Source organism: Neopelma chrysocephalum, unplaced genomic scaffold (assembly GCF_003984885.1).
Source record: "Neopelma chrysocephalum unplaced genomic scaffold, ASM398488v2 Primary Assembly neopelma1_99, whole genome shotgun sequence".
Classification (NCBI taxonomy): Eukaryota; Metazoa; Chordata; class Aves; order Passeriformes; family Pipridae; genus Neopelma; species Neopelma chrysocephalum.
Window position 1 is genome coordinate 1,278,768 of NW_020897762.1, and position 21,780 is coordinate 1,300,547.

General features: G+C 46.0%; 1 protein-coding gene across 1 annotated transcript; it reads right to left on the reverse strand.

The window, feature by feature from the left end:
- Positions 1-454: 454 nt before the first annotated feature.
- Positions 455-14,052, reverse strand: RAB1A (RAB1A, member RAS oncogene family). The gene is given in 9 exon segments (XM_027694995.1): positions 455-2,299; positions 2,572-2,703; positions 3,679-3,774; positions 5,117-5,212; positions 7,383-7,455; positions 13,661-13,725; positions 13,727-13,762; positions 13,764-14,006; positions 14,008-14,052. Coding segments are annotated over 9 exon segments (984 nt in total). The 3' UTR covers positions 455-2,101.
- Positions 14,053-21,780: the final 7,728 nt, after the last annotated feature.

Here is a 21,780-nt window from a genome sequence, read left to right on the forward strand (position 1 = left end):
CTGTGGCCTGAGCCTCACAAGCAATTTTTTTTTTACCTATTATGTCAAAAGTATTTAGTATTTCAGCTCACAGGTAAGAGACTACAGTGCCCTTTTCCAGGACTCTTAGGCCTGCTCTGCCCTCACACCTCAGCCTGAAAACCACAAGCTTCAGCATCAAACAGCACCAGCAAAGTCATGACTGAGGGGGGAACAAATAACCACCAAACACCTGGTGTAGCCCAAGTTGGTTTTGCAATGCTTTTATTACTGTATATATTAACATTGGTTTGGATAGTATGTAGCAGGCATCTCGACATTGAAGTTCATTTGTGCACTCTCTGAAGGGAAGATGTTTTACCCTCAACACAACCTCCTTCTGCTTCGCTTCCTGACCTGGGCAGCATTCGCTGCTGCTCCTGCTCTTGAGGAGCAGCCACTCACATTTATAATGAATTATACCAACAAGCACATCTCTACTAGAAAGCACATCACTTTATTGTGAAGGTCTCAAGTGGAAGAGTTCAACTTAACCATGACAATACTTTATGTATTACAATTGCCTGTTGATTTATGCAACTATGTTGAAGAAAGCTGTTAGCCAAAGTCACCCCCCCCCCCAAAAAAAAAATAATCAGAGGATATTTGCACCAGTTTTAGTTTATACCTCACAACATACCTAGGCTATATTTTTACTATCACAGGGTGTATTTACTACTAGGGGAATGTTACATGGTCTTTCAAACATGAGACTATTTACAGAATAGGCTGAACATTTGAGTTTAGATAAAGCTGAACAATTTTACATGTATAGGAAGTGTTATAGGCTAGCTTTCCTGTGGCTTTTAGCTAGACATCAGGCACTAATGATTTGATTAGCTCTGTACAAAGAATCACACACCATCCAAAACCTCTTGGCTGCTGGTTAGTTCCAAATTATTTGAGATAGCGCCTACTTTGAGCAACAGTCTGGTGGGGGGCCCTGCTGCCCCCATGTCATCCTCCTGGTGCCTTGCTGCAGAACAGAATAGAAGCTAAGCTGTTGCACTAAGTCAGAAGAGTATTGATTAAAAGAGGATGGAATTAACAGTATATAGAAAAGACATAATATACTGGTAGAAAGTTACACCTCCTCCAGGTTACGCTGAAATCACTCATGTTAGGGAAATACTGTTCTCTCCCCTACTACGCAAAGCTGTCGGGAATCCCCTAAGTGGAGTCCTTGAGAAATAAATTAAGTTCCAAGACTAAGTTAGGGAACTGTTGTACATTCAGAGTGCATTATGCCTCCATGAACATTGGCTGGGTGTTTCTAGTACAGCACACGTGCCTTAAGCATCACGACAGCTCAGGCTTTGGGGCCACAGCCACTGGTTTGAGTTGCAGGGAAGGTCTCTGGTCTATCAGGAGGTCTGAGAGCCATGGCTGCACACACAGATATGTTTTGTGCACAATGCAAGCCTGATTTCCCCCTTAGCCATACAAATTAAGACAATATTTATCACCATACAGTTTGATATTACTTCCAATAAGTACAATATTTATTAAACATTTCTTCAGTTTTGTTACATATTGTGCAACAAATTACAATATTCTGCAGCCACAAATTATATGCAGAGTATGAAGAAACTATTAATCAGATAGTGTGATCTCTCCATTTATAATTCTACAAGAAGGAACTAGCAAATCAGATCTTACATATATCTTACTAAATTTTATGCATGGAAAGTGACAGACACTGTTGTGCTGTTTGATACAAAATGGCTAAACTTCATCTTCAGAAGACTAAACCTGACATCTAAACATGCCAATAGAAACATCAAAACAAAAATACATCCTAACCAACCACAGGAAACAGTCTGGTATCAGGAAAAGCAACAAGGATTACACGTTTATAAACCAGCACACAAAGGTTTAAAACAGTTCTGAAAATGAAGTTAGCTGTCTTGAGTCAAGGGAATAAAAAAAGTCAGTATTGACCATTTACAATCTCTGACCTTTGTGGAGACGGTAAGAATCTGTTGTAGTGCAGCTACATACAGTACAATTCAGGCAATTTTTTTTTTCACTTGGGTTCAGATTGCAAATTCATTGTTGTGAGACAAAAGGGGGGAGGCAAGTTTTAGCAGCAACCTCCACTAGACTGCTTGACTGGAGTGCTCTGAATTTTAACATTGGACTTCTCTGCACCACCAGCTGTCGCTCCCGGGCCCATTCGTTTTTTAATCTCAGCAGCCATGGTCATGAAAGACTGTTCTACATTTGTGGCATTCTTTGCACTGGTTTCCAAAAAGGGAATTCCAAGAGAATCTGCAAATTCCTGCAAATTGAGAAACAGTGAACAGTAAGCTCATACACAGGTTCATAGCTCACCTCCTTTCCTGCTGCACTGCCAGATAAGCCACAAGTTCCTGGATTCCACCCCACCCCCATCTCCAGTCTGACCTGCAGGGCAGGGGGGTCATTAAACTGCCCCCATTTGTGTCACCCTGACATCCATGTACCACAGCACTTCCCTGCTCCAGGAGCTCTGTGCATTATGAACCAAAGCAGGTGCTCACCAAGCAAACACAGGTGTTTGTATCCACATACCTTTGCTGTTGTATAGTCTACTACTTTCTTTGTGGTCAGATCACATTTGTTCCCCACCAACAACTTGTTGACGTTTTCACTGGCATAACGGTCTATCTCCTGCAGCCACTGCTTTACATTATTGAAAGACTCCTGTGAGATAAGAGAACTGTAAGCAAGGCCCTGGGAGAGGGAAGTTCAGCACTTTGGTAATGACCAGGAAAGAAAAGGAAGCAGTGCCCTGACCAATGTGATTCACAACCACGGGAGAGAACTCTCCAATGCTGCCATCCCTGATGCCCTCAGGACAGCCCAGTCACCACAGCTCCTGCTCCAAGCCCTACACAATCAGCCCTTCCTGCACTCCTCCCCCCCTATTGTTTTCCCAGCTCCATATCTTGAATATTCAAGAGCTTCTACCATCTGGGACTCTTCTACCTCTTCCTGTAGCAGAGATAAGAGATACAGCACACAGCTGAAACCAGAAGAATCCCACAAATTTACAAAGCACCAGGTATCAGGTGCAAACCACCTTGTTATGGATATGCTGGAACAACCTTTGACTGCAGAAATGCTGGATCAATATTCCAGTTAGCAATTGAACACAATTGTTCTTTTTCTATTAATGAAGGAAACCCTACACTTCCCAAGTGCCCTTCCAACAGGACAACTGCACCAGTAATCTTCAGAGATCCTTTCACAGAAAACACTGGCTTAGTTGTGTCCTACACACATGCTGACAATTTTCTGTTCCAAATGCCCATTTTTACTGTAGACCAAAGTTCAAGTACATTCAGAAATCTTTCAACAACTTCCATCAGTAACTCAGACTTCCTGCTACCAAAGGCAGGGTGAGAAGTATTCACACAGAACAATCAGTTACCTGCTCAGCAAGTTTGAGGTTAAGCCTAAAGTACAATTGTTTTAGAGCCACAAATCCCACTGCTCCTTTTATTTCTGTGTTCAGCCCAAACCCTGCATAGGAACATATACCTTTGCCTTGATAAACCTCAGTGCAGCCTGGAGAACTGTGCCACTGTCTCCTTAAGATGTGCTCATTTGTTAAATTCCTGGGTTTATTTACTTATCAGCCTGGAGAAACTCTCCAGGCACAGGTTTAACACTTACCTGATCTGTAACATCATACACAACTATGATGCCATGAGCTCCTCTATAGTAACTGGAAGTGATAGTCCGAAACCTCTCCTGTCCCGCCGTGTCCCACTACAAGACAAGTAACAGGGTCAGTCACCGCAGTGTGGCTGTGCCAGAGTTACACCTCAGCTTCCAGCAACACAGCTCAGAGGATCAGCCACCCAACTACAACCACATCCAAGTCACAGCTGCAGAAGTGGCTCTGAAACTGTGTGCCTCAAACAGGATTTGAGGAGATCAAGTATTTTAGCTGAGAATTGCACCTGGGTAGGCACTTTTCTCAAGTGCTCATTTCCTTGGTTTCAGCCAAGGGTGGCCAGGAGATCTCTCTGAGGAGAACATGAAGCAGTTTTAACCCATGGAGAAGCCATGGTTCAGTGCTCAGAACAAACACAAACCAGGGCTTGGTTAGAAAGAAGGTCAGAGCTGCAGGTCTCCAACATGACCACTCCCTGCAACTTCCTTGGCACAGGAGCTCCAGAAAAGTATTTAAAGGCAACAACTCAAACCAAACCCCGTTCCCTTCTCCTGCTGTGAGACTTAAGGAGGGATATTAGGTGCTTGACCTCTTTCCCCACCCAGGACAGGAACAGCACTTGCCCAAACAGCTCCCTGGAGCCATGTCAAGAATAGGGCTGGCTGCATGTTAGAAACAGCCAGACTCAGACAGAATTCAACAGTGACAGCATTCCTAGTAGGCTGCTCTGTACTCAGGACAGTTACACTGGAGTCTGGAGGCTTGTGCTTCTGGCTGTAAGCTGGAGTCCTGCTTCACAACATGGAATCCCTGAGTCATTGCTGTCAAGTCCTGAGAGCCTCTGCTTGAGCTGGAAGCAGTGGCTGACAAGGATTGTGTGACCTTGCACAGATATTGGGTTTCATTACACCAGTCACCCTTTTAGAGTGCTTCAAGATTAAAGAACTGCCAAGTCTCTTCCCCTGTTTATTCCAAGTGGAAGGCCAAAAGCAGCACCGCCCAATGCTAAGGCAGACAGGCCAGTTACAAAGCTTTGTGTCAGTTTTTCCACTCAGGTCAACAAAAGCCATTTCCAGCACTAGATAGTGCAGTCTGCTAGTAACAGCTGCTGTGGAATTCAGGCATCTTGGACAACTCTGTGGTATTCCTGCACTTACACAAATCCTTGCTAAAAACTGCAGAACTACACCAATTTTGATACAAGAGCACTCCAGCACAGAATCTCCTCTTTCAGGAAAACGTAAAAAGCATCCTTCTTTAAGGAAAGGTCATGGGAAGTCTTGGAATCTTGTGAAAACTGCCTTGCCTCTTGTAACAGGGAAGCTATCACTTACACTTTAATGATTAAAGTACAAAGATAACCGCCAACAGTTACAAATATAACTCTGTGCTCAAACAGTTTAAAGTACCCAGGAGTTGAGAAATACTACTTACTATCTGAAGCTTGATTGTTTTCCCATCTAGTTCTATAGTTCTGATTTTGAAGTCCACACCAATCGTGCTGATGTAACTTTCTGTGTACGTGTCATCCTAGGAGAGAGAGTGAACAGAAGTCAAGCCAGCTGCACCTCTTCTGCAGCCACCTGCTTCATTATGCACCAGGCAGACCAGGGTACTTAATTTCCTTGGAAAACCAGCCTGATCTCTCATGGCAAAGTCCAGGAGGCAACTATGCATTTCCACAGAGTATCTACTTTTCAAAAATTCTGCAAAAGTTTTTTCAAATGCACCACAAACAACCAGACCTGTGTTTCAAAAACTAGTCAAAAAAGCTTTTTTTCTGGAAATCCTGCAGTGTTAAGTCCTTGTGAATTGTAGTGTAAAAACCAGTCTTTGCTCAAGCTGGCAGACTGAAGAGCTACTTAGAATAACCACTGTGGTTAACAAAATGCATCAGATTTTTATTTTCCTTTGATGTTTTTTCATCTGTGTTACACAGCAGCCACCTACAAGTCAGAGGCTTTGCTTCAGTCACACTCCAGACATGAATTTCAGATCCTCTGCTGCTGCAGCTGGTTGCTAAGGCAGGTTAGAGTTACAGCTGAGGTACTTGTGCTGAGTCCTCTGCTCTGCAGCCTGTGTCAATACAGGAAGGAAAACACTGTTGAGCAGTTTGCAGGGACCTGGCTGCAGTCTCCAGCAGGCCTTAAGGCATATGGGAAGGGCTGGATCAGCCTTTGCTACCTTTTAGTGATTGTCAGCTTGTCAGAATGAAGGAAGTTTCTATTCCTGAAGTACCCGTAGAATAGAACTTCATGCACAATATACCACAAAAGGCTTTATGCAACCAGTAGGTATCACAAACACAAGGGATTTCTTTGGGCTGTGAATGGAAGACATCTTAGGTAATACATCCAAGTAAGAATGAAATATTAAGCCTTTAAGAATGATATGACATTTATTTCCTTAACATTTCAATACTCAGAAGGGTATGTTTGAAAAGCCTGAAGTTTAACCTACAGCTGCAAGAACACAGGTAAGTGAATGCTGTGGTAATTCCTTATGCCAGGGTAAAACAGCTTAGTTGGAAAGTCACATTTTTTCCAAAGGAAAGAGCTACTTAGTTGAAGAAACACCAGATAACTGAGCACAAACTTAAGCTGGCTATCAAAAAGGAAAAGTTGGATTATTTGCATGAGGCCAGGATTAATTCAGCAGTATCTGTGAGAGAAGCTGGCTAGACTGCTCTGGGAATACTGCTCCAGCCGTGGTGTCACTTCCAATCCACTGCCTCCATGCTGTGAGCAGAGCAGGGGACATCCTTCTGTTCACACTGGTTTTAGTGCCTCCCTGCCCTAACACTGCACCACCAGCAGCTGTGACAGCTGTAACTGAGACTATTTGTACACCCCAGACCACCATTTCACATTAATAACATGACAACAGGCTCTTTCCAGAGGTGCCTAGAGCAATTGTTCAGGCTGCGAGAATGGTGCTACCACAAGGTGATGGATCACACTCGAGTTTCTAAGTTAATGTCCCATATTCTCCCTTCTCTCTTCCTTCCTCTCTTCCCATGGCAACATAAAGCTGCACTTTGGCACAGGCACAGATAAGAAGTTCACTGGACTTCAGCTTTTTCTACTAAGAGCTCTCAAACCCATTTTAAATTTTCTTGTTGACAGGAAAACTGGAGCTTCTTGCATCAAAGTTCAGCCAGGGCAGCCCATCAGCAATTTTAACATTCACTAAAGGAAGCACCAGGCCTCGTTATTCCTGGATTATTATTTCAATTGTTTGCTTCTCTGACTAAACAACTGGTAGATCTTTTCAGTGCAGATATCAAATTTTATCTAGCAGAAAATGTTCTTATCAAGTAGTAACTGATCAAGGTCTTGCCCTGACACATTTGTACTCCTCATGCCTGAAGGCTCACACCCTAGAATTCAAGTATATCCTTCCACCTTCAGTGTTCTACCACTACTGTAAGGATGGAAGTTAAATTAAGATATCTTGTTCTCTAGCAACAGGAAAATTAGAATTAAACTTAACTGGACACAGTCTTAACATTATTTCTTTCCAATTTACTCAAGTACATCAGCTAGAAACAAACTGGGAAGATAGGAGGGCTTTGCAATACTATACTTATTCCTTGGTATGCCAGACCTGACAGACATCAGCCCCGCTACCAGAACTACTTGAAAGGAGAGTTCTTGCTAAGCAGCTTTTTTACATAGAGTTTTCAAGCATGATCACTTACTGCAAACCTAAGTAGAAGGCAAGATTTCCCAACACCGGAGTCTCCAATCAGAAGTAGCTTGAATAAATAGTCACTGCAGAAGGAAAAAAAAAAATAGGTCACTTAATGAAAAACACTGTCAAGAACCAAGTTCCTTACAGCCAGGGTATTATGATGTTTGAGAAGGGCAAATTAAGTCACTGCTAGGAAATTCACCTACAACTCCAAGCTCCTCTATCCAGTTTAGACACAATTGATTTGGTAAGGGAAGTGTGAAGTAGATGCTCTGAACACAGCATTTTTATGTGGAACTGTGCTTTCCTAGGAAGTTACTCTGGGGATATTAGTCGGACAATCAGCAAGACTAACACAGTCCTACTCCAGCCCTTTGTGGTCTAGCACAGATGAAAATCATGCTCTGCAATTAAGTGCAAGCCTCACTGCTTGGGTGAGTAACTCAAATAACACGCAGGTGGCAGTGACAGCCTGCTGCCCACCAGAGCCATTATCTTTGCATCTTTAGAGGCTTCACAACACAGCTGCCCAAAGCCAACCATTTCTCTCCTCAGTTTAAGTTACCCATATTTAAGTTCCAACAGAATGCAACAGCACAATATGCAATTTAAATATACAAACTATGAACACCAAGTGTCATAGTTACAGTGCCTGTTAAAGCAAAATTAGCATCCACCTTCCACTACAGACTATTTATTAGCAGAGACCAATACTCCACCTGCCTTTCAGGAATTACAGCTAAAGTTATTGCCAGATGAGGATACATCTCCGGGGGATGTCAGGTGTGATATTAGTAATTCTCAAGACACACTGGAAGAGCTGACAATTCTTTTCTTGCCTAATGTTGAGTCTTCCCAACATTAAAGAACAAGTACAGTGTCATCAGTGACCAACCTAGATCTACACTTTTAAGAGTAGTGAAGATTTCATTGTTGGCAAAATATAAGTTTCTGTGTTAGTCCTAAGACTAATGGGGAAATTTCATAATAGAGAACAAGCAGCAGAGACAACACAAATAACACAAGTTATTTTGCTTTTTAAGTACTACACTAACTCAGTTTACAACTTTCCAGCCCTGTAGTGGCCAGTTTTAAGTCCTCTTCTCATTTACCCACAAGAGTTTAACAGGCATATTTTTATGCCCACTTAACCAAGCTGAGTAAAGATTAAGTTTACATAAATGCCTGAAATCAACTGCCCCCCACCTACTATTCCTCAGCATCGCCATTGACTCTGGCTGGCAGGAATCCAGCCAGGAAACTGCATCCATCCCCAGCTGATAACAGCCAAGCAGATGGTCAACTGCTCAGCTTTTCACCACTCCTCTGCTTCAGTACCCAAGTGACTCTCACCCTGGCTGGCCCCAGGCCGCAGGAACACACCCAGCTGAAACCTCCAGTTTCCAAGCACTCCACTCAAGGCTGGAGAGAAGTCAGGAGTGGTAAATGTAGCAACTAATAAGCTGATCCTTAAAAATGCAACCTTACAGTGTAAAGCTAAAAGCACTCAAGGTATTAAAAAAGAATAATTAAAGTCAAAGGATACCTACCAGCTTACAGTCACACAAGTCACCACTCCACCTGTCAAGTCATGCACTAATACAAGGCAAGATGGTTTTAGGAGAATGACAGTTATTAACGAAACTGTTTAGGGGACATAAGTTACATTGCATCACAACCCACATACCTCAACAGATTCAAAATGGCTGAAACACTGATCAGAAAACTTCTTAACCCCACTAATTTTTTAGTTCCCCAAGAGCAGCAGAAACTCTCTGTAACCTGGAGACTGAGGCGAGGTACAAGAGCTGCAAGACCTGGACCACTGTTACACCTGTGCCTTCTCCCCCACCACGATGCCTCAGCCTCAGGAAGCTTGGGTTCTTCAGTTTCCTACATATCCAGAATTTTCAATAACAATCCTGAAGTTACATCATTACTTAAAGGAAGCACTAATACACTTGAAAGTATTACAGCTTGCAGCACATTATAATCCCCTTAAGAATATTAACATGTGAATATTAGCACTACATTGTTTTTACTAAAATTACTGGGGAAAAAGTAATCCTTACTGGTAGAGGTAAGGCTTCAGCTATGAGTCTGAGAACCACTTAAAAGCCTCCCCTTGCTTCCAAGAGTAATTCAGGTTCCCCCAGACACCAAGTAACTTGTCTTCCTCTGTTACTCTTAGCACTATGAGCAGCTACCAACCAAACCTACCCTGCCATTAAATCTGTTACTGCTCAGAAGCAAACAAGAATAACAGCTTATACACAGAACTATTGTTAAGTAAATACAACAGGAACTCAGAAGCCTTAAATACTGGGTTTGACATCTTTGCTATTCAGACCTCCACTCACTTAGGGCTTCAGTATTTTCAGAGGCAAGTGATAACCACAGGCTCACGTGGTGGCCTTAAGCCACCTGCCTCACCCCCACCAAAATCAGGGCCAGCAACAGGCTGGAAACAGCCTTTCCTGGGTTAGCTCTGTCTCTAACCATAGAAACTGGTGTTGTGTCACAAAAACCTACTTTTGCCAGAGATAAGCAAGGCTGATGCTTAGACCTGCATCAATTTGGAAATAATTTAAGTAGAACCCTGCAATTTAAGTTTTTAATTTTCTGAGACACTCCATATTCCAATAATATAGTGCCTTCCTTTCCAAATACAGTTTGGAAGCTGTACCTTTTAAAACACAGCAGGTGCCCACACAGGGGTTTGAGAACCAAACGTGCAGCCTGTTACACACAGCGTGATGTTTGAGACAGCTCCCAGGTACAGCAATGGTTTAAAGCAAATAAAACTAAATATTTCTAGACTGAACTACACCAATAGAGTATTTGTGTAAATGGGTTCAACTGCAGCAATGGGTCCAACAAGACACACCAGTTAATTCTGGTATTTACTCCCAAAGAGCCACACAACCATTTCTGAAGCCACTGAATTTTGCTCCTTAAACCTGAAGACTTAAACTCATGAGCTCCTCCAGTTCAGAGAGCCTTCTCCACACTACTTAGGAGACAGTGGGAATTCAGGCTAATCATTCAATTATTTCTCACCATTTACATAAGCAAGTCATACTTGGGACCCTCAGAGAAATCCCACTGGAAGAGCATGTAGGGTAAGGCAGGTTCAGTCAGTAGGAGTGAGGCTTTCAAATCCTCCCCCACCAGGAAGGGGATATAGTCACTTCCTCTTGCCCAAGAGATAAAGGACAAGTATGTGAAGTTTAACTGCCTCTTGCAAAAGAAAAAAAAGCCCAGGCACCTCCAAACCAGCCCTGTGGATGTTTTGAGCAGTGCAGCAGGATCCTCCTCTTATGTGCATGTCCCATGTCAGCAGTTCAGCAGAAAACCAGGAAATCAAGTTTTTAGGACAGACCTGGTCAAAGGTGCGTGGAACAAGGGACCTGTGGGGATCTAAGATACTGTTGTTTACACAGGGAGGCACGTGGGGATTTTCTAAATGCCAGGAAGGTTTTATGCCAAAGCAGACAAGACCAGGTAGTCATCTGTCTCCAAGAAGGAACTGCTGGAATCAGCTTTAATCACTGATGTCAGCTGCAAGTTTACTGTAAACAGGTACTCAGGCAGCCTCAATCCCAGGTCTTTGTTCTACCACCCCAGAAATTTTACTGAAGAGGAGCATGACTGTCACTCTGATTACACACCGCTTGTGTAAGTAAACAGAACCCAGAAGACATAATGCCACTTTGCATTGCAGACCGATGTTTAGAAAGGTTAGAACACAATTTCAGATGATTCCAGCAACCCAGGAGCTGCTACTCAATTGTCATCTACCAACCACCATCACACAAGACTGAAACTCCCTCACAGGTATTCTCTAACACTCCTGAAGAATGAAAAAAAACAACCCCAGACTTACTCCAAAACCCACTTAATTTCCTCATCTCTGCTTGAGAGTATCTAGAACAAGATTCAGACACTATAGAACACAGATCAAGATTAATTCCTGGTAAGACTTGGATAGTGCACCCACCAATGTGTTTGTGCCAGTTAGCCAACTACATGCAAGTGGCAGAAGGGGTAGGAAATGCTGAACCTGACATGATCTAGTCACAGCAGAGTCAATATTGACATTTTGCTCGTTTAAACACCAGCAGGGAGGGAGGAACACAGAAGGAATACATCCCAGTGCTCAGTGGGCAGGTGTTTTCAGAATTCAGCTTCCAAACACTAATATCTCATCCACTCCTCTTCAGCTCCAAATAGTCCACTAGGCTGTCCCACAGCCCTGAAGTTCCAAGGAAGCTCTCAGAACCACACACATACCTCCCCCTTCAAGCTCTTGCAGGAGCAGATTCTAATCCTGAACTTTAGCAGGAAAATTGAAGGAAACAGGTCTTTAGTGAGAGATTTTAACCATCTCACTGATTTCCAACAGAGTTCTGGAACGCCCAGAAGAGAGGATCTGGGGCCACAGCCTGATCTGAAGCTGTGATAAGGAAGTGAGAATGTGTTACAAGGCACTTCTAAGAGGAAAGTGGACATCTCTGCTACAGGGAACTAGAAGGAGTAATGTCATAATACCTTAAATCTTATTCCTGGGTTAACACGGACCCAAATACACCCATTAGAGTGACAGGTATTTTCTGTCCATCTTACCACACCCTTCCCATCTCCTCCCCTCATCCTGTAGGCCAAACCCTATCAGGAAGTGGCAATTTAACACTACAAGTTAATCTTAAACTACAGCTTTTCCTCTTTGTTTCGCTTTCAAGAACTCGGCTCGTTCCACGAGGAACAAGTGCTCTTCACTGAGAACAAGCTTCCCTCAGAACGTTTTCCTCCTCTTCACAGCAGCTTTCAGTACCTCATTGCAGGGAATGACTCTCTGCATTATTCTAGAAAGCTGAGAGACTTCAGGAAAGGCAAAAAAAAAACCCCAAACACGCCTGGAAAAACCCCCTTCGACCCTGTTTCTGTTGGTGGCCTGACACTTTGCAGGTGTTAAAACACAGAGAGTCTCACAAGTAAATTTGAGTTTATCTGTTGAGGACCACAGAGGCACCAGCAGATTGCTCGCCTTTCATCCCCTGCCCACCTCCAGCTACTTGTCTTGGTGTTTTCCTAAGATACACATGCAAGTTTGGGATGTAATCTTGCCAAGATGTAACTCGAGTTCCTGGCTGTACTCCTTGGGTTTCACCAACTCCCTCACGCCAGCTGATGAGCACTTGTTTGCTCCTCAGGTGATTTTAAGAGGTAACATTTGTGCAAAGAGCTACAGGATCCACGGACACGCAAGAGTCAGGAGCCTGAGCTGTGCGGAAAAGCTGTGAGGACAGAAGTTGTGAGAATGTCTGCCAAGAACAGAGTCCATAGGTATCCAGAGCAGCAACGTCACACCACACGTGTGTTTCAGTACCAGAACCACTTGAGTGACATCAGAGGGCACAGTGGCTTCACCACCCCTAAACTGGAGTGCCAGCAAAGCCAGAACCCTAAACACACCCTACAAGGTTAAAGGGTTGGCAGTGCAGCAGCTGATTTCTGAAGTGCTTTTTAATTTAACTCCGAGTCACTCCTGTCATTCGCTCAAAAAAAAGCCACGAGCAAAACAGGGTTTATTGTCCCCCACAGCCCGGTGGGAAGGACACAGCTCTCAGGAGCTACCAGGGAGCTCAGACACCTGAGCAGAGAGCTCAGACACCCCCACTCCCGAGCGGGGAAAGGCCACACTCACACAACGACCCTCCCAAAAAACAAAAAACACTGTGTCATCCCCAGGCTTTCCAGGCAAGTGCTATTCCAGCTCCAGTCAGACCCCGAGAGCGCTCCATTACCGAGTCGCAGCGTTGCAAAATCTACATAAGCAAGAAGTGTTTTGCAAGAGCCATGTGACACACACATGACTCGCAGCTCCGGCGAAGGGTGGACCCCTGGCCACCGATCCGCCGCGGGCCGGGGCCATCGCCTTTCCCCAGGTGCCGGTGCCCCCTCGGGCACTTGTTGGATCCAAGGCCCCGCTGTGCTTCCCGAGCTCCGGGAAAATCGCCGCGGGCTGCGCCCCATGGCGCTCCCGGGGCGCTGGGGCGGCGATGCCGGTTCGCAGCGGGGACACCACTGACCCCTCACGGCCCCCCCGGTCCCACCCTCGGGCCGCCCCCCCTTCTCCCCTCCCGCCGCCCGGCCCCGGGCGCGGCCCCGCGAACACCGGGAGGGGGGGGTATCGAGCCCTCGGAACCACGGGCTCGGCCCGGCCCCCCCCGCGCCCCGAGGCGCCCCCAGCGCGGCCCCGGGGCCTCCGCGCCCCGCACTCACTATTCGGGGTTCATGCTGGACATGTCCGTGGGGCCCGCGGCCCGAGGGACGGCGAGCGCGCTGTGAGAGGGGGGGCGGTGCGGCGGCACCTCCCGCCGCCGAGGGCAGGCGCTCCGCGGTGCGCTGGTCCGAGGGAGCCGCGATCGCCCGGCGCTCGGCTCGGCTCGTCCGCCCGCGCCCGCTCCGCGGCCTCCGCGCTGCGCCTCAGCCCAAAATGGCCGCCGAAGCCCGACCAGGAAACGGGGCGGCCGCTCGCCGAGCAGCGCTTACATGGCCGGGGGGCGGTCGCGGGGCGCCACGGGAAACCGAGTCCGCGCCGCCGCAGCCGGCCCGCAGAAACTGCGCCTGGTGGACTCGTTCTCCCGGCTGCCCCCGCGGCGGCGGCGGCGCATGCGCGCTGGCCGGCCTTTCTTCCCTAGGCCCCGTCGGCTCGGCGCGGCGGGCGGTGCCACTGATTGGCCGCAGGGCGCCGGCCGGGGTGACGTCAGCGGGCAGACGTGGCAGCTCGGGCGAGTCAGCGCGCGGGAGGGGCGGGGGCGGGGCCTTCGCGCACGGGGGGCGGGGCCTCACCGGGCCGCGCCCGAGAGCTCTCCCGGGGCAGAGTCCCGGGTACGTCCCTGGTTCCATCGCGGGCTGCATCCTTCCATCCCTCCCGGGATCCATGCGTTTCTCCATGTCTTCCTCCATCCCTTCTTCCATCCCTCCGTCCCTCTAGGCCCGGTATCCCCCAGCGCGGCCCGGTGGTTCCCTTTCCTTTTCCGGTGGTTACCTTATTTCTCCCGGTGGTTCCCTTCCCGCCACGCCAGGGGGTGACCAGGCGATTCCGACCCCCGCCCGGGTCTGACCCCCACGCCCTGATGGGGTTTCCAGTGTCCCACCAAGGCCCCGGGGCCGGGGGGTGGTGGAAGGGACAGGGCAGGGACATCGCAGGTCGGGAATGTTCCTTGGGAATGCGGACAGGCCGGCAGGTGGAGGGAGGAAGGGGAGAACCCGCTCTGCTGCTTGTTTTACCACTTATCTCCGTGTCTGTTGGGGGTAGAACTGGAGACCTTGCACCAAAACTGGGAAGCTCAGGGGTGGCAGCGCAGCAGCACCTGGAGCAGCACAGGGGCTTCTCCAGCTTCTGTCAGGCCTCTGTTCTCCACAGGCATTAATAAGTCACAATCCTTTTTTACGCTGCCATTGCATCTTTTATCAAAGGCTTTTTTTGAGCGTTAGTTAGTTCTCATTTCACAGCATTCTTTGGGAACAGTAAGTATTTCCACGCTCTTTTTGCTGCTGGGTGTGGAGGGACTGTCCCATGCTTGGGATCTCAGAGCAAACAACCTGTTACAGCTGGAAGAATTTGCAATACAGGAGTGTGGTTTTCTGGTCAACCACTTATAGCAAATTCTCACTCAACATCAGATTGTATTGCTGGCACTTTAGCTGTTGATGTTCCCAGGTTTATTCCTAGGCCCCAGCCTTTTCCACAGCATCACAGAGGGCACAGGACTGCAACACTACACATCGTTCCAGACTCACACACAGGGCACTGCTAAACCTTACAACTCTTAACAGCTCCTTGTAATGAGCTCAGGAATTTAAATCCCCACTAAACACATATTATCTGACATTATTTCATTACAAAGGGCATAGTATAATACACTGACCAAAGTTTATCTTCCAACAGGCTCAAAGGACAGGAGGAACAGTCTCCAAGTGTATTGCGAGATCATTGAAACATCCTGTGCAGGGAAGTGTGTGTAGGACTCAGTTTACAAGCTGGGAAGCTTTAGATGCTGTGTGTTCACAATCCTGACTTCCAGGAGTGTAAGTACAGCAAGGGACTATCAAAATAACCAGTGTGAATGGGAGTCTTTCCCTTTGACAGCAACAGAGTAGAGCTGAAGCCCCAGAGGAACTGAAATTGCAGACTTGTCCCTTTTTCTCCCCACAGTAAGACCAAGAGAAGTTGCTTATGCTCCTCACATCTTTGTGGTTTTAGTTATGTTCAGTTCCTCACAAAAAGTCAATAAACTGTGCTGGGTGTAATTGGCAATGGTGAACATTGGTTACCAAGGGTTTGGGTTTCCTTTGCTTTCTCTCCTTGCTTGTTAGGTAACATAATCTACAGATGAATCTACCACATACCTTGGTGTACTTGCTGCTTCTGTGGTGGCCATTGCCATAGTTTCCACTTCCCTTTCTCTATTACTCTGTGTACTTGTGAAACAATACCCATTTTGTTTGATGTTTGCCATCAGAAATCCAGTGAATCCTTTGAGACTCTGTCCTCTCTGTACAGCACAACTCTCGAGGGACTCTGTGGAAGGTGACCAGATGTGCAGGGATATCCCAGATGACAAACTTCATTTAGCAGGCAGCACTTAATTCTCTGCTGAGTACAAAAATTGGTTTTGCAGGGACATTTTTAACATTTGTGCTTTTACTTTTCCTCAGTGAAACAAAAAGCTCCAACCACCCCAATTCCTTATTCTGTTGTCAGGAATAATGCTCACAGGCCACAATACATAAGGCTCTGCCACATATGGCACTGCATAAATGTACCCAGCAAAGTCAGAGTAGACACAGGGACAAACCAACACCAGCTAACTATGAGCCCACAAATTAGATTTACTTCTGAAGTAGGGCACAGGTTAATAAGAGTTTGGGATGCTGTTTCATCTCAGAGAAATGTGTCTGTGTCTGAGACGAGCATGTTTAATCTGTGTGACTGCACTGGCAGGGTGGCAGTCATAGCAACCCCTGGCTAAGGGGTAAGTGTGAAAAGCAAGTCTCCCTCAGCTCTGTGGGGAGGTGCAGGGAAGTTTTTCTGCTGCCCATGCTCGGGCTGAGGTCACCTGCTGCCGTGATGTCACCTGCAGCTGGGTGCATGCACGTGTTTAACTGGATGAACAGGCTCAGCTAGAGACCCCTGCCTGGTGTCTAGCTGGGATCTCAGCAATGGTTTATAACCTGTGTATCACATTCTGTCCTGTCTCTCCTCCTGCCTTCAGGGGTTATTCACAGTTTGTCTTGTACACCATGAACTGCTGGATGGTCAGAGAGGCCTTGCTCTTCTCTCGCTGTCAGGAGCATAATGCAAGGGGCAATATCAGATGCCAGTTAGGGAAACATTGTTCGTGTACCCTCAGGGCTGAATTCTGCCTGTGAAAATAGAAGTTGATTTTATCCTGCTGGCTGCAGAATTTCCTTCAGCTTGGGCTACAATGCTCTAGCAGAGCAGCCAAGGGAAAGCCATGAGCACATGACATGTAACCACCTTCCCCGATCCTGTCCTCCCTGGGGCAGTGTCCTGACCCACTAACTCGTGTTTCTGAGGTTGAACTCTGCTTGGTTCCTGGTTCCACTCAGGTAATCTGCCCTCCTCTGCTCCCATCTCTCTCCTCCCCAGGCCACAAAAGGTGTGTGCCAGAGAAGGTTTTGGGAAATGAGGGGATGGGAGGGCAGAGTATGGGAGGGAGGGAGAAAGGAAGCTGCAGTGGCTACAGTCAGGTGTCAGAGGGGAAAGGAAGAAGGAGAAACAGCACAGATGATGGGGGGAGGAATGTTACAGCTCAGGTTTTGCAGTGCAGTACAGAGCCCCCGTGCCTGCTCTGCCAGTGGAACTGGGGTGGTGTCCCCTGTGTGGAATGCAGTCTGCAGAAAGCAGGATTCATTCTTCCTTCCTCTTCTGCACTTATTTTATATGAGATGGTCCATATTTCTTAGCTATATAACCATATCACACAGTCACAGGGTGAAGGAAGGTTTCAGGTCTGCTCTCTACCACTCTACCAGAGTTTTACCCTGAAAATGTCTTTTTTTCCCCTGTGTAACAGTTCTTGAACCAAAGGTAGGAGGAATCAGGCTTCTGACCCAGAACTGCCTCCCCATAAAGCTGTCACATTAGCACAGCAGTGTTCAGATACCATTTGCCCCCTGCTGGGTCCTTTTCCATAGACTATGTATGAAATCAGAAAAAAAAATAATATAGGTATTTATTTGCCCTCCTGCCGCCTTCTGCCCTTCACTTCCCCTCCCCCTTCTCAGTGTCTGATCCATGGAGTGGGAAGCTCACAGGCTGATAGATGCACAACAGTCTCCCCGAGAAGGTCAGGCACCAGGAAGGCACAACATTGCAATTGGCTGATTTGATACTGGGAGTGCTGGGGAACAAACACTGATTTTAGCTTATCAATAGCAGTGTGTTTCTCTCGTCTTGCTCACAGTCCTCCCATGTATATAATCTCTCTGCAGGACTTGTCAGCTACCAGTGTTTTTTAGACAATATAACCAATCCATTTCGGATGTGTTGGCAGCACACCTAAAGTGGTGTCAGCAAATTCTTCCTATTAGTTCTTGATTTAGGAAGTAAAGGGCAAAGGAGAAGTAAGTTGCTGATGGACCTGTGGTACTATTGGAAGGGAAAGAACAAATAAACCCATACTCAGGTGTAGTCTAATGTCAGAAAAATAGTAACGGAGAGGAGAATGGTATTTTGGAACCATTTAAAAGTGCTAGTCCACTACCACTCACTGCTTCTTACAGAAGTGCAGCGAAATTTATTGGTCTGTGAATCATCAGGAAACAGCTGATGTGCAGCTCTACCTCTTGGTTTTGCTGGACATCTGGCCTGTGCTGTCACATCCTACAGTGAGGGGAATGGAGCCAGAGCTTTCACATTGGTTCCAATCACAGGCAGAAGACAAGAGGTGCAGGCAGGGTGAGGTATCAAGAGCACTCGGGGGATGTGAAGCAATAGCAGGATGCTCAGAGAGCAGATGTCCAACTCCAGTGAGCTAAATCTCTTTTGGGAAACTCCTAGAAGGAGATCTAGCACCTTGTTCTGCTTGCTTTCTTCAGGCCCAGTTTGCTTCAGTACTGCTGTGAGCACGCGGAAGTTTTTCTGGCAACTGTCACCCAAATTTGAAGTAGAAAATTATGTTGAGCAAGACATGAAACACTGTAATAAGCTGATTACCTATTAACTTTGGTATCTTTCCTTTTTTTACTTTACACTGTTGCCATGGTTCAGATCATGATTTCGCTATATTTTGCGAAACTGACAATACCACATTTTGTATTGTGTGAGTAGCTATGGAGAAAGCAGAGGGCTGTGGGAGTTGCGGCTTCTGGGACACGAGCTTCATGGAAGCAGGGTAACATTGCCAGCTTAGGACAGCAACTGAATGCATCTGCTAAAGTCATGGAAAAAAAAGAAGGTTGGAAGACACTCCAAGAGATGATCCAGTCAGTTCCTCTGCTTCAGCTGCATCAGTTTTCATGTCAATAATGGTGTTCTTGAAAATGTCCAGATATGGCAATTCCACCGTTCCCACAGGCCGTTTATGACAGCATCTGCAAGAAAGGTAAAAAAAGCTCACCACTAAAATGATTCCAAGGATAAATTAAGCAGCTTAGGCTTTTACTTAAGTTTGCTGGGGAAATCAGTACACTTTACTTCATCTGTTATCTTCTGAGCATCATTTGAGTCATAATCTTCAGTGCCACAAGAGATAGAGGCGACAGAACCCGAGCTCATACGCTGAGGTCCTGTGTCTCTATGCCGCCTGAGGATCCGACCTGTTTGTTTTTATAATGGCCACTCAAACTCTCACCACAACTGTGCAACATGGGGTTGGACTTTGAGGTTGCCCTCTCCTGATGTCCTGCTTGCAGCACTCATTTACTTCTAGCAAATGAACCCTTCCTTACTGCAGCAGAGCTTGGTAGAATGCCCCGTAGACACTGGGGCAGAGTCCTGCTGGAAAGCACCCCTGAAAAGGGCCCAGAAACATCAGCTTTGCTCAAGAGGGGATCAGAGTACTCCCTGCAGGTCCTGCCCAGGGCTATCTCCTACCTCTGACTCATGCATTTTGCAACAGAGGAGATAGCAGGGTAGTGCTCCATGGAATTTGGCCGCTCTGCTCTTTGCTTAGGTATCTGTTTACTTAAGAGTTTGATTCATCATACCAATTATCATATAAATGCTCTGGCACCCATTCATCCAGCTGGGCTGGCATCTCCCTGCTTGGCACCGGATGTTATTTTACACTGACATTGATTTAACACTGAAGGTTGCTTTATTGGGTTTTGTAGGTGGCTTTGATGCCAGAGTTCTGGAAGGGAGTTTCACCCTGGTAATCTGAAAAGCTTGTATCTTCTTCATGTGTATGGCATCCAGAAGTGGCAAAAGGATACATTTCTAATGAAAAACAGCAAATCAAATCAGTGGCTGTACTTTCTTTTAGCTTTCCTTCTAATGTCACACCGTTTTTCTTCCACACCAGCTTTTGTGCCACCAGCCTCTCTTATGACCTCTTCCATCTTCAAAAACTTTCTTCCCAATTTTTCTTTGTTCATGATCCTCCTCTGTTTGCTCACCCTGTTTACACACCTGCCTGGCACATACTTTGTGTATTGCACACTTACAGGGGCCTGAAACATGTGATTCAACAACAGAATGCCCCTCTTGTTTCATGGCCTGACATCGACAATAACATTTTACACTTGTCATGATCTAAATTTTGAATGTCTTTCTCAACTGTTCTTTGTGCTTTTTTGTCTTTCTTGGCCCTTGGCGTTTTGTTCTCACCCTGTTCATTCCCTGGAAGCTCCATCTAACTTGGTTTGGGGCATTCATTAGCAGGCTTGTTAAACTGCTTGCACATGCATGTCCAATTAAGTGTCAGGAGAGAGAGTCTCAGACCTCTATAATGACATTTGGGTCTGCAATTGCATATTAAACCGTCTTCTGGGATTATCTGTTTCCATGGTGGCTACAAAATGCAGAGAGAAAGGAGGAATCACCTCCCACACTACCCAGGAACAAACACATATCTTCAGGAGGAAAGGACGAGCAACTTTTGCCAAGCTCCACAGGCACTTTCCTCTCCCCACAGGATTAATCTGGAGACCTGCCAAGGCAATGGTTAGACACTGTTTGAGAAATAACTGTTACAGCTCAAAGATGCAGCACTAACCAGACCCTCAAAACACAGCACATACTGTTCAGGGCTTCGGCCTCCACAGCCTTGCAAGCGCAGAACTCTTCCTAACAATTCTCAAAGTCTTTCTTACAACACTGCACTTTTCTTGTCCATACTTTCTTCTCAGTTTCCTGCTATATTTCATGCCTAAAAATGGCAACAGAAAAAAAAAAGGCAGGAAACAAGGCCATTTAGTCTACCCAAAGCTCTAAATGAAACTTCTATTTGATGTTGTATCTTTCTGTAAACAGGTACGTTTCAACTCAAGAGTTTTACTTTGTTAAGTATTATGGGATTTGGGGAGATTTGAAAATAAGCTTCCATAATTGGTTTATCCTATCAGTAATGTTGATAACTGCATACCTTCCTTGGCTGGCAGGCTAAACTTTGAGTAGTCATAGACTAAATTAAACTAACAATCAACAGAAAACCAGATGGGATTCATCTTTTATTATTGTTATTCAGCATGAATCCTCAAATGTAACAAAAGCTCAAGGTAAAAAGCTCAGGCTGGGGTTCAGTTATGACAGTCAAATGCCTTCATACGCTAACACAGACCAGACAGAACTGTCCAGGATTAGGCATCATCCCTATTATTTCAAACAGAAGCTCATCATTTGTATCATATGAGGTTAAACCACTACGGTCCTGTGAGGAGAATGGTACACATCAGTTTAACAAGTCTTTGGAGAAGCAGAGAACTGTCTTTGGATGGTGGAATACTGTGATTTTTGATAGCAGATTTTGAAAAAAAATAAAAAGGGCTTCATTCTGCTTAAAACATTAATCAGTGAATTCAAGAGATAAAACTCTTCATAGTGGTAAAGCCAATATGAGAAGCAAGCATTCAGTGGGTTCTTTAGTCCACGAATGGTAAGGAACCCAGCCCTTGCTTTACTGGAACAGGGATACCTCCAGGCTTCAACAAACAGGCAACATGACCTATTTTATACACCTTACCACCTGCAAATTTTGAAGACCCATCTGTGAGTGAAAATGAGTCCTGACATGAAACTTCGTCTGGATTGTATGAAGCCAAAATTAGGAAATTACACTCAGGATTCAGCTAAGTCTGGAAAATTTTCCATGCAATTCGAAGTCTTAATGAGCTGAGTGAACTTGTTTTCCTTCCCATGGTTTCTTGTT